General features: G+C 47.4%; 1 protein-coding gene across 1 annotated transcript; it reads left to right on the top strand.

The window, feature by feature from the left end:
* Positions 1 to 494: 494 nt before the first annotated feature.
* Positions 495 to 11,453, top strand: GLUL (glutamate-ammonia ligase). The gene is made up of 7 exons (XM_023728097.1): positions 495 to 595; positions 3,462 to 3,640; positions 5,420 to 5,581; positions 7,431 to 7,577; positions 7,824 to 7,951; positions 8,160 to 8,359; positions 9,774 to 11,453. Exons 2-7 carry the CDS (start codon positions 3,475 to 3,477, stop codon positions 10,090 to 10,092), a joined length of 1,122 nt encoding a protein of 373 aa, XP_023583865.1. The 5' UTR covers positions 495 to 595; positions 3,462 to 3,474; the 3' UTR covers positions 10,093 to 11,453.
* The last annotated feature ends 712 nt before the right edge of the window (positions 11,454 to 12,165 follow it).

The following is a 12,165-nucleotide window of genomic DNA, read 5'->3' as shown; positions in this document are numbered from 1 at the left end:
TCTCCTTGCAAAACTATTCAACCTTAAGGCAGCAGCGGCGGCCGCCTGGAGCGGTTTTCTACGAGCCTCGGGACTCGGGGGTGAGGGGCTGCAGGGACGGCCCCCGAGGTCGGTGGTCTGGGCTGGGCGCCACCCCGCTGCACGGCGGCCCGCGGTTGTTTTGCTCGAGGCTGCTGCAGGCGGGGTCCTTCCTCGGCTGGAACTCGCGCCCTCCGCTCGCAGCCAACCACCCCTTCTTTTCCTCCCCTCCTCCCTAACCCCTCCACTCTCCACCCTCGCCCCCTCCCCCCCTGTTCCTTTCTCTTTCTTTCTTTCCCCTGCTCGCGCTCCCCCGCCCGGCGGCGCCCGTACGGCTCCTCGCCCAATGGCCACAGTGCCCGGGCGCACATCAGCTGATCAGTTCCTGCTCGCTGCCGCTGGAAACCAATCAGGGCGCCGGGGGCGGCCCCCGGCCGCCAATAAAGGGTGCCCGGCTCTGGGCAGCTCTTTAGAGTCGAGAATGGGCGTAGAGTCGAGCGTTTAATCTGTACACCTGGCCTTCTCTCCTCACCTCGCTCTCGCGGCCTGCCCTACATTCAGTCTGCTCGCTGCCCAGGTAAGCGCCTGGCTGCCCTCGGGGCGCGGACGGCAAGCGCGCCTGTCCCCAGCCTCCTCCCCGCCGCGGCGCCCTGGCCTTTCTTCTTTTCTCTTTGGCCTCTTCCCTGCCTCCAGCTCCCTCCCTTGCTTTCGGTCTCCGGGAGGTGTCGAAGATGTCCGCGTGCTTCAGCCAGCGGCAGTTCTGGGCGGGCCTGGGTTGCCGTTTGTGGGGCGCACCCTTTTCACGGGTTGGAGAAGGGTTGAGGGGCAGTTGTTTTAATCTTCCTTTGGCTGCTGCGGCCCACAGTGACGCCCTGGAGGCTTCTCGGCGGGCAGGGCTGTCGAGCCCCTCCGCCTGGGCCCGGAGCCTGGAGTCGGGGTGTTTGTTTAGGTTGTAGATGGAGCGGGTGTGCTCTCCAGCGGGAGCGCACGCTGGGGCTCTAGGTAGACTCGGGTGCCTCGCTCTCTTCTTCCGCGGTGGCGCGTTTTGGGAGGTCGTGGAGGTATTGATTATCGTGTAGACGCCTACGTTGAAGGGAATAACCGTGAGTGTTGTGTTTGTGCGGCTGGCCCCTGCCCCGGAGTCCCGGGAAAATTCTGGGCCTTTCATTTATGACTGAACAATGGGGAGCCCGAGGCCGCGGCGTGACCCGGCGGGCGCGCCTAGTGGAGAGGCCGGGACGAGGCGGCAGCCGCGCGCCGCCCCTCCCTCCCTCCCTCCTGCCGCCTCCCCGCTTCCCCCAGCCACTGCCCTCGGAGGGGTATGGCCCCCTCGGTGAGACCCTGAGATCCCGACCCGGAGGGGCGGGGCGCCGACGTCCGGGACATCTCAGGGGGAAGGGGCTGTTCTCACAGTGGATTCCAGCTCCCCCGGGGGCAGGAAGCGGGGCCGCTCCCCTAGCCGCAAAGCCACAAAGTACGATGTGGACGACGCAGAGTCGCGGTCCTCGGGGTCCCCCTCCGACTGCATTGGGTTCGTCGCCTATTCGGTGAAGTCGGGAGAGAAATCGCGACTCAGGATTAAGACCTTAACGCACCAGCCTGCGTATTCCAGCATCACCCGGCCCGAGCGCTCTCGGTCTCCGTCTCCGGCTCCTTCGCTCTCTCCCAGGAAGCTCCGGTGTTTGGAACAGCGAGAGCCAGAGATCAAAGAGGAGCGTGAACAGAAATCAAAAAAGAGGAGGACTAAAATAGAAGGCAACCCTGGAAATATTACTAACCTCCGTTGGCTGGGGTGAGTGAGAGGGCAGAGAGAGGACTCCGGAGCCGGTGGCAGCTGCAGAAACAGCTAAAAGCTTCAGAGTCCCACTTTTTTCCCCACGTAAAACTTGGCACCACGAAGGCACCAGTTGCTAAAGTAGACTAGGCTGCTGGTCTCCTCTTCAGATCACCAGAGAGGTTAGGAGACGCTTCACGGAGCCTTAAGAGAAAATGTGGCTTGATGTTGGAGGTGTAACAAACAGGTTGGGGAGGAAAGCTGTGAGTGGGTTGTAGCTTTTTGTGAGAACGGAAGGGATCAGGGTTGTTCCTGCTGGTCTTTCAGGCAGGGATGGGGGGTGGGGGGAGGTGATGCGATTTGACGGATCAAGTCTTCTAGATGCAGTAGGCAAAGATTGTTGGTTATCCTCAAGTAAGATATAACAAACGAGGTTCTCTTCCCCAAGAGGAAGAATGAAGTTGTTGGAAGAAGCAGTTATATTGTAAGCTGGGCAAACATGAACTGTTGCCCATAGAAACTTTGCCACTGTACTTCAGAAAGTTGCCCAAGTCATTGGAAGAGAAACAATGTGTTCCCTTTCCAGCCACCCTGGCCTTTGAGGGGGAGGGAGGAGAAAACGTTTCCTCTTGTTGAGGCCGGTTTTGTGGTCTCAGAGTTTCTCTTCTTTCAGAAGTTTTGTGGTGATAGCTAGCATGCCTTGGAGCTTTTGAAATCCCAGAGGTTTTTGGTTTAGAAATGGGAATTCCCAATTATTTGAAAAGTTGTTTAGTGGGATCTTAAGAGTATTATCATTCTCAAACTTAAGTAAGAGCACGGGTTCTGAAGTGACTGAAAAGTTTGCATCAGACCAGTGGAAACTATGGCAGTGTTCACCTTGAAATTCGAATTGGGTTGGTAGCTGCTTTTATGTCTTGGTGATGGTAATAACTAGAGTCCTTTTATTTCATTTTTGTGGGAAGCCTCCAGCCTTCTAAAGTTTGGGTCTACCCCCGCACCCTCAAAGGGAGGGAGAATCTCCAAAGAGCGGCCTTTATTAAGACCACAACCTGGGTGCAAGGCAAAGGGAAGACAGCCAGATACCATAGCACCCAAGCTTTTCCGTGTCTGGATTTTACTTTTATTGGGAGAAAATAAGAGTTTTCTTAGACATATTATTTCTGAACCTTAGTAGTTTGTTTTTGCCCCTAGTTTCTTGATATAAAATGCTTTCTAAACACTACCTCAGGTACACTAAGGGATAGGGGTTAGTCCTCACAAGTCTAAATTCTAGCTTGGAGGGAAGCCTTGGATTTAAAGAAGCTGCAAAACTTTGACCTCCGAGCCCAAGGATGCAGAGAAGAGGGGTCAAGTGTTACTGCTAATGGCTTGGTCTTTTCTCCAGCAAGTATCTGCTTTAGTCTCTTCCAAAGGTGGTAGTTAGATTTTACGGTCTTCTCTTATAAAGAGAGTTTTGTCTAATGTAAGACTTTAATCCTCTTGAAAGCCGAATGGATAAATACACCTATGAGTATGTGACTTAAAAGGGAGGGGCCTCCACTCCCCCTCTAACTTCTCGAGGGTAGTGTTTACCTTTCATTTAATTGTGTCTCTTCAACCATTACCTCAGGGAGTCAGTTTGCAGTTGTTTTGTGTTCTTAACATTACTGTTTTTTTTTCTTCTCTCCAGAACATCTTCCACCATGGCCACCTCAGCAAGTTCCCACTTGAACAAAGGCATCAAGCAGGTGTACATGGCTCTGCCTCAGGGTGAGAAAGTCCAAGCCATGTATATCTGGATTGATGGCACTGGAGAAGGACTACGTTGCAAGACCCGTACCCTGGACAGTGAGCCCAAGTGTGTAGAAGGTAAAACCTTGGGCAGGGTAGGGTGCATTCTGTGTGGGAGCAGCGTGGAGGTGGGGTAGCAGCCTTAAACCAAGACAGTAAAGCTTTTCCAAGGCAGTCTTTTCTGATTTCATTCAGTCAACATTTATTAGGCTCTTCACTGCCTCGAAGCATAACAACACTGGAACCCTTTGTTTAAATGGAATCTTGCATGTAAACCAGTATATTGAAGAAAAAAAGGAAGAGTTCTGGTTTGTGGAGTAGGGGACTGGTGACTTTGTTAACTTGGCCATCAAAGTGTTCAACTGCTAGCCAAAAGGTTTGCAATTTGAACCCATCCAGAGATGCCTTGGAAGACAGGCCTGGCAGTCTGCTTCCAAAACGTCCCAGCCTTGAAAACCCTATGGAGCAGTTCAGTTCTGCACACACAGGGTTGCTGTGAGTCAGAATCGACTTGACAGCAACTCACGCAACAAGAAAGGCACCCGCAGGATCCCAGTTTGAACACCACTGCTTTAATTGGAATATGCCATGTAGTTAACAGACTCATCACTGGGGTTTCAGATACAAGCAAATACCCTAAAGTGGTTTCTCAATAAGATTATTCTTTTGTTTTTAGTTGGTGCCATTTTTGGGAAATTCTTAAAACACATTTGCTTGTCTCACTCAACCAGTTGCTGCTGATTTTGACTCGTGACCCCATGTGTGTCAGAGTAGAACTGTGCTTTGTAGGGCGTTTAATAGCTGAGTTTTTGGTAGTAGATCACCAAGCCTTTCTTCTGAAGTGGCTCTGGGTGGACTTGAACCTCCAGCTTTTTGTCTAGCAGCTGAACATGTTAACAGTTCGTGGCCTTCAGTTTTTAGTCTGGAACAAGCCATATCCTTCCTCTCTTCCTAGAAACCAGAAACCAAACCTGTTGCCATCGAGTCAATTCTGACTGTAGCTACCCTGAAGGACAGAGTAGAAGTGCCCCATACGGTTTCCAAGGAGCACCTGGTGGATTTGAACTGCCAGCCTTTTGGTTAGCAGCAGTAGCTCTTAACCACTGCACCACCAGAGTTCCCCCTTCTAGAAAAGGACCAGAAAAGAAAAGAAAAACCATCATCATTTGCCTACTTTAGGATAACTTACATTTCTAATAATGTTCACATTTGAGTGAATGAATTAGTTACATCAGACGCATAACAAAGCATGTATCGGCTATGTGGGCAGGTATTGGAAACGCGTGGGTGGGGAGGTGCAGGGTAACTGGGGAAAGTACATCTGCATAGATTAACTTGCTTGTGGTGGATGGATAATGTTATCTTTTTAAGAGGTTATTTCTCTAGTCCTCTGTTTTTGCATCTATAAAAGAAGGACACAACTTGAACTAGAACAATCCGTAGACTCGGTAGGGAAATGAATTGCAGAAAGAAATAACACAGATGGCCTGGTGAGAGAATTGGCGTATCTTTCCCCTGTCTCAATATTTCAAATGATGGCTGACTCACTGGTGATGTAAGAACACTTGAGTTTGTTTCCTTGGTGCCCAGTAGTCCTAGTTAGAGAAGAAGCATCATTTTAGGGTTTTTTTTTTTTTTTTTAAGGAAGTAATGTAATCATCTTACTTGGAACTTGGATAGGAAGGACTGTAGGACTAAGTGCAGACAGATTTGAGGGTTTATTGTTGATGATGGTGGCATCACTGACCTTTTATGGAAGAGAGATTTAGAGATGAAAAGGTGAGTGAGGGGCTTTATTCTTGCTGGGAAGCCTCCTGTGCAGTTTTAACTTAATTCACCCTCTTCTTCTTACCCCAGAGTTGCCGGAGTGGAATTTTGATGGCTCCAGTACTTTCCAGTCTGAAGGCTCCAACAGTGACATGTATCTCATTCCTGCTGCCATGTTTCGGGACCCTTTTCGCAAGGACCCCAACAAGCTGGTGTTCTGTGAAGTCTTTAAGTACAACCGAAAGCCTGCAGGTGTGTATAGGATGGGTATGGATGGCCCTACCCCAATCCGTGGCTGCTGTGAAGGAGAGGGAGGAGAGGACATCCTGCAATCAGTATTGGGAGAGAATAGGCTGTCTCAGAACTGTTTTAAGAGTTGAGGGATTAGACACCCATCTGTTCACTTTGAGCTTCTTTTTACAAAGAGGTAATGTGGCCCATGTTTCCCTGATCTCTATTAACTGCATAAAATGGCATGAATTCTAAATATGTTTTCTGGTGGAATCCGCAGTGACACAGGCCTCCTGCCTACTTGTAGTATAAAGCTTGCATTTTAAGAACATGGGTTCTGGAGTAAGTATTCTTGGGTTTTGGCCCTGGTTCTACCACTCACTGACTGTGAACTAGGGCAAAGTATTTAACCCCTGTACCTCCATTTCCTTGATTTTCAAAAGGGGAAAATAATAGAGTAAATGAGTAAATCTGTGCAATTGACTTATGATAAATAGTTGTATATCGGATGGTGGTTGCTATTTCACTCCTGACCGCTTGTTTGTTTTGTTTCTCTTGGCTGTCCACTGACTATAATAAGAAAATCTTGATTCACCAATAACATAGGTTTACCTTGAGGTTTACTGTAGCTGAGCCTTTGGGTTCCTGTTGGTGCCATATAGCCTGTCTGGCATGCCCGCTCCTCCTGATTCTCTGCCAGTCCTCTTTTTAAACCCAGCTAAGCCTGACTTCTATGACATCTCTTGCTACTGTCCGCCAGTGAGACTTTGGCAGGTCACTTAGTGTGACTCTGGACCTTCATTTCCTTTGTTTTGGGAGGCAGTATCATGTTGTAAAGGGTAAAGCTCTGAAGCCAAGACAGCTTGGGGTTTCCTGGCCCTGCTGCTCACCCTGTACCTGGACAAGTTACCTAGTGTCTCTGCACTTCAGTTTTCTCATCTATAAAAATGGAGGCAGTTTATACCTACCCTGTCGGGTGGTTATGCGCACTCAGTGAGTTGTTTTTTGTTACTGTAAACATCTTGCGTGCCATCCAGTTGATTACGACTCATAGTTGACCGTATTATATGACAGAATAGAACTGCCCCATATGGTTTTGTAGGCTGTAATCTTTAAACGAGCAGATTGCTAGGTCTTTCCTCTCATGGGGCAGCTGGTGGGTTTGAACTACCCACCTTCCAGTTAGCAGCTAAATGTTTAACCATTGCAGCACCAGAGCTTCTGTAAAGGTCTTAAAAATTTTTTAATATGAAACTTCCTGGTACATAGCTAAGCAGTCAACAATAAGTTTTATATTTACTTATTACTTTAAAGTTCCCTTCCAGCTTGGAAATTGCATCCAGTTGGGCTCGTCTCATTTTTTTCTGGTTTTCTTTTACACTTGTCGATACTGTATAACTTAGCGCTTAATCTTCTCACCTGGAATATAAGCCCTCATAATGGACAAATGATTCTCTCAAAAACTTGTTGATTTGGTACTAAAATGCCTGTGAAGGGAGGAAGAAGACTGTCAACTAGCAGCAGTTGTCTTGTGAATAGAGGATTTAAGAGCCTGGCATTGGCATTTGGTACTTGAGAGGTGGCCAGCCTGCAGATAAGGTGAAAATTAGTTCCGTTCTGGGTCCACTCCCATGTGACTTGGTTGTAACTGAGTTTAATAATAACCAAAGTCTTTGCTGGAGTCTCACTATAAAGGTACAGTTACAGCTTCTCTCATTCCCCTACATCCTGAAGTGCAGGACACAGGCTAGTTTATTCTAGTTCAGCTCAGCTTACAGTGAATATCTCAGCTGCTGTTTTCCCATCAGCACCAGGACTCAGAGCATATGGTCCGTACATCCCTAACGGCGTGTTGTCGCTTTTATTCTAGAGACCAATCTAAGGCACACCTGTAAACGGATAATGGATATGGTGAGCAACCATCACCCCTGGTTTGGAATGGAGCAGGAATACACCCTCATGGGGACAGACGGGCACCCCTTTGGTTGGCCTTCCAACGGCTTCCCTGGGCCCCAAGGTAAGTGCCCGCGGGTGAGAGGTGAACCTTCTCCTCCCCAAGTGCTTAATTGGCAAGGAAAAAAAGCCCACTTCTTAGAGGTGGGAGTGACTCTGACTCAAAAGCTATGAGAGTATCCCTAAAACTCGCTGAAATAATCCTGTAAAGAGACACAGCCCTCCCATTACCCAAATCCAGACACTGGTGCTGTGTACAAGAGTTGAGGGGAGGCATCTCTCTGAACATCTGTCTTCGATGCCTCTGCAGGTCCATACTACTGTGGTGTGGGAGCAGACAAAGCCTACGGCAGGGATATTGTGGAGGCTCACTACCGGGCCTGCTTGTATGCTGGCATCAAGATTGGGGGGACGAATGCCGAGGTCATGCCTGCCCAGGTAAATGCTCTCATCCATCACTTTCCCCACCTCTAAACACTTCAGGGTAGGCCAGTGGGACTTTGGCTAACAAGGGGTTCTGATGCACCACTCACTAACCTAGATGAGTGAGTTAGAGTAGAGGTGGGAATAGAGCAGATTTAGGAGCTTCTGAGTCGGGTTTAGCAGTTGGCTTTATTTTAAAGACAAACCATCTCGTTCTTTCTAGTGGGAGTTCCAGATAGGACCCTGTGAAGGAATTGACATGGGAGATCATCTCTGGGTGGCCCGTTTCATCCTGCATCGTGTATGTGAAGACTTTGGAGTGATAGCAACCTTCGATCCTAAGCCCATCCCTGGGAACTGGAATGGTGCAGGCTGCCATACCAACTTTAGCACCAAGGCCATGCGAGAAGAGAATGGTTTGAAGTGAGTGCCTTCTACTGGGGCCATCTTTATTCTCAGATGGCCGAGAGCTTGGGAAGGAAGGGAGTATCAATTTCAGCAAAGCTCCTTTACGAGAATACTTGCCACATTTTTCATGTGTTGGGGATGAGTACTCTGAGCTTCCTAGTTTGTCTAGATGCACCTTAGCTCTTGGCACTTTGCTTTAAAAATTTTCTAATCCTATCATGTTACAATTTGAAAAGTATCAAGTAATATTCTATAAATGGAATTGAGGGTGGTGGTAGGGGAAAGTTGATTCATGAGTTTCAAAATCTTGTAAGAACTAAATTAGTAACAGTTCAGACTTGAGGATAAACGTGCTTATGGAGGGGGAGAAGTCTTGACAAGTTATTGGGGTCTTTTCAGCAAATATTCCCTGTCTACTGCATGCCAGGTAACTGCTCTGAGCACAGGGACATAGGTAATGGGCAGAATCAGCCCTTGTGGAGTATTTGTTCTGTTGCTGCTGCTGTGTGCTATCAAGTTGATTCTGACTCATAGCAACCCCGTTTGACAGAACTGTCCCGTAGGTTTCCTAGGCTGTAATCTTTATGGGAGTAGATTGCCAGGTCTTTCTCTGTGGAGCCTCTGGGTGTGTCCTGACCACCAGCCTTTTCGTTAGCAGCCAAGTGCATAACCATTGTGCCACTGAAGCTCCTTGCATTTGTTCTGCTGGGATCATGTTTTGGAGCCTGGGGAACTGGGAAAACACTGTTGTTCTTTTTTTAATTGTACTTTAGGTGAAGATTTACAGAACAAATAGTTTCTCATTAAACAGTCAGTACACATTGCTTTATGACATTGGTTAACAACCCTACGACATGTCAGCACTTTCCCTTCTCGGCCTTGCAGGATCTTTTTTTTTTTTTTTGTGAAAATATACATAGCCAGAGATATACACCATTTCAAAAATTTCTCCGTGCACAATTCAGTGACATCGATTACGTTCTTCCAGTTGTGCTGCTATTCTCATTTTAGGTGAAGGTTGACAGAACAAAATAGTTTCTCATTAAACAGTTAGTATACATGTTGCCCTATGACAGTGGTTAACAACTCCACTACATGTCAACACTGTCCTTACTCAACCTTGGGTTCCCTATCACCAGCTTTCCTGTCTCCTTCTGCCTTCTAGTGCTTGTCCCAGGACTGCTGTGCCTCATTAGTCCCATTTTGTTTTATGGGGCTGTCCAATCCCCGGCTGAACGGTGAACCTCGGAAGTGACTTCACCACTGAGCTAAAAGGGTGTCTAGGGGCCGTACTCTCGGGGTGGAAAATACTGTTTTTGATAGATGGGTCATCCTGGTCACCCAAGTTCTTTGACCCATATGTGTTCTCTGCCCTTGAAGGGTAGGTTTCCTGGTGACAAGGTCAGACCCATCTTTCCTGTTGCTCTAGGTACATTGAGGAGTCCATTGAGAAACTAAGCAAGCGGCACCAGTACCACATCCGCGCCTACGATCCCAAAGGGGGCCTAGACAACGCCCGGCGCCTAACTGGATTCCACGAAACCTCCAACATCAACGACTTTTCTGCCGGCGTGGCTAACCGTGGCGCCAGCATCCGCATTCCCCGGACTGTCGGCCAGGAGAAGAAGGGTTACTTTGAAGACCGCCGCCCCTCTGCCAACTGTGACCCCTACTCGGTGACAGAAGCCCTTATCCGCACGTGTCTCCTCAATGAGAGCGGTGATGAGCCCTTCCAGTATAAAAACTAAGTGGACTAGACCTCCAGCCATCACGCCCCTCCCAGTTCTTCATCCCACTCCCACTTGTTCCTACTAGCTGTAACTCAAAGGGCAGAATATCAAGGTCTTTTTTATTCCTTGTGCCCAGTTAGTAACTCTTGCTTTTCTGGGGGCCAGGGTAGAGGGGTCAAGTTCTCAATCTCTTCATACCCAACCCCCTTTTTTCCGTATCACTGAAGCTCTTTCAAAGACTGAGGAATAGTGCGTTAGTGGGGAGGGGGGTGGGGAGACATAACCACTGCTTCCATTTAATCAGGCGTGTTTGTTTGTCCAGTAGGTATAGCTATCCAGACAGAGAGCATATGTGTTTGTGAAGGGAGGAGGGGAGGACTTTTTCTTTGAGGTGGCAGAAGGGGGAGGGCCTGACTTACTCTGTGGTTAGGTTAGGGTTTTCCTTCTTTTGCTGGGAAATTACATTTCTTAAAAAGAGTCGGAATTAAGAAAGAAGGAGGGGAGGGACCAGGAAGGAAAATGCCCCTGGTCCTTGCCTTGGGCTAAACGCCCTTGCCTGAAGACTAAACTCAGAGTAAACTGATGGGTGTATCCCTGCCTTAAGAAAAGAAAAAGTTCTTACTGTTTGGTTCTCCGTTTATAACACAAAACAGAGTAGTATTTTTATATTTAAATGTAAAAACAAAAAAATTATATATATGGGTGTGCAGATAAACGTTGTGTTTTTCTAAAAGAGGGAAGGAGTCACCAGGAAGCAGATTTGATACCAGTAGTCTGGTTAGAAGTAAGGGTCTCCTTTTGAGAAGGGATGGGGGCAGGCAATGCTTGGCTGTTCGGGGCTTTTAATTCCCTCACTACCCTTTGAGGGTTTCTCTGTGCCTGCCCTTCTGAAGGGAGTGGAAACTGGTCAGTTAGCAGGTGGAAGCAGGTTACTAGTGGCAGTCACCTGAGCCCTGTGGCTTTGGTTTATAAAGCTTCTAAGACGCACATGTACTGGTATACACACACACAGGGGTTTAGAAATACGAGTTGGCTGGTCAACTTGAGCATGTTACCGACAAGGGGGTCTTGGGATTATTTTCCGGTGGGAGTAGCATGTCACTAAAGCAGGCCTTTTGATATATTAAAAAATTTTTAAAAGCAAAACGGAAGTTTAGATTTTAATCATTTGTAGTTTCTAAGTCTTTGTGTTTTACAGAATGGCTCGTTTGCTTCACTGTTGTCATCTCTGATCTTCGAGGAGATGGGGACAGGATGGAAATCAAACACTTGTAATTTTGTATTCTTGTGTCTTCTGAGTGTGAAATACTCTTTTCTTTTGTTAAAATTTCCCAAGTTATTGTTTTCTTTTATAATAAAAAAACACACCCTAACTTAATCCCTACATTTTCCCTACTGTTCTCTGGTTATTTTCGTGCTGGCCGCAGCGGACAGTCTGCGGTTTTCTCTTGCCATGACAACTTCTAATCGCCGTGTACAGTATGTTCACAGTTAGATGACTTCTCATTGTAAACAAACGACAACTGCCCAGAGCAGCTCTTAGAAATCAACCTAACTTTTATAAGATTTCTTCTGACTTGATTCTTTGTGGTTATTTAAATTTTGTTTGGCTGTTTCATCCTTACTCTCCCAAAAGAGATTTTTTAAAAGAGGCAAAATAGGCTCAAGTTTATCCGCTCTTTGAAGTTTTAGAAAATCTTTCTTGAGTCATGTTGCCAACCAGTCCTTTCTTGTATTTCTCTTAACTTTGGGTCTTTGGGGTTTCGTTTTTTTTCCCCTCCCCACCTAAAGAGTATTGGATTACACAATCTTGGCGTGTCTTATCCCTGGAATTTTGTAGTAGGGTGTAAACCCTACTGCTCACCCTGTGCTCCAGAGCCTAGTTTTGACCTACCCACCATGCAATAGCATACTGTTCTGAACACCCCTCTGGCTTAATTTTACAGCAGCTTAAAGCATTTTGTGTTATTAATAGTTCTTACTATCCCTGCTCAAGTTCATCCTCCACCCAGCTGCCAGTGATTCATCTAAATAGCAAATATTGACCACGTTGCTACTCTAATTAAACCCTTCAGAGGCTGGCTGTCCTGG

The sequence above is a fragment of the Trichechus manatus genome, unplaced genomic scaffold (assembly GCF_000243295.1).
Source record: "Trichechus manatus latirostris isolate Lorelei unplaced genomic scaffold, TriManLat1.0 scaffold00021, whole genome shotgun sequence".
Classification (NCBI taxonomy): Eukaryota; Metazoa; Chordata; class Mammalia; order Sirenia; family Trichechidae; genus Trichechus; species Trichechus manatus.
Note: the sequence above shows the minus strand (reverse complement) of the source record. Positions and strands in the feature narration are given on the sequence as shown.

Coding starts and splice junctions, on each gene's coding strand:
- GLUL (XM_023728097.1), top strand. CDS start 3,475: ATGGCCACCTCAGCAAGTTCCCACTTGAACAAAGGCATCAAGCAGGTG. Junction 5,582..7,430: donor GTACAACCGAAAGCCTGCAG/GTGTGTATAGGA, acceptor CTTTTATTCTAG/AGACCAATCTAAGGCACACC. Junction 7,578..7,823: donor CGGCTTCCCTGGGCCCCAAG/GTAAGTGCCCGC, acceptor ATGCCTCTGCAG/GTCCATACTACTGTGGTGTG.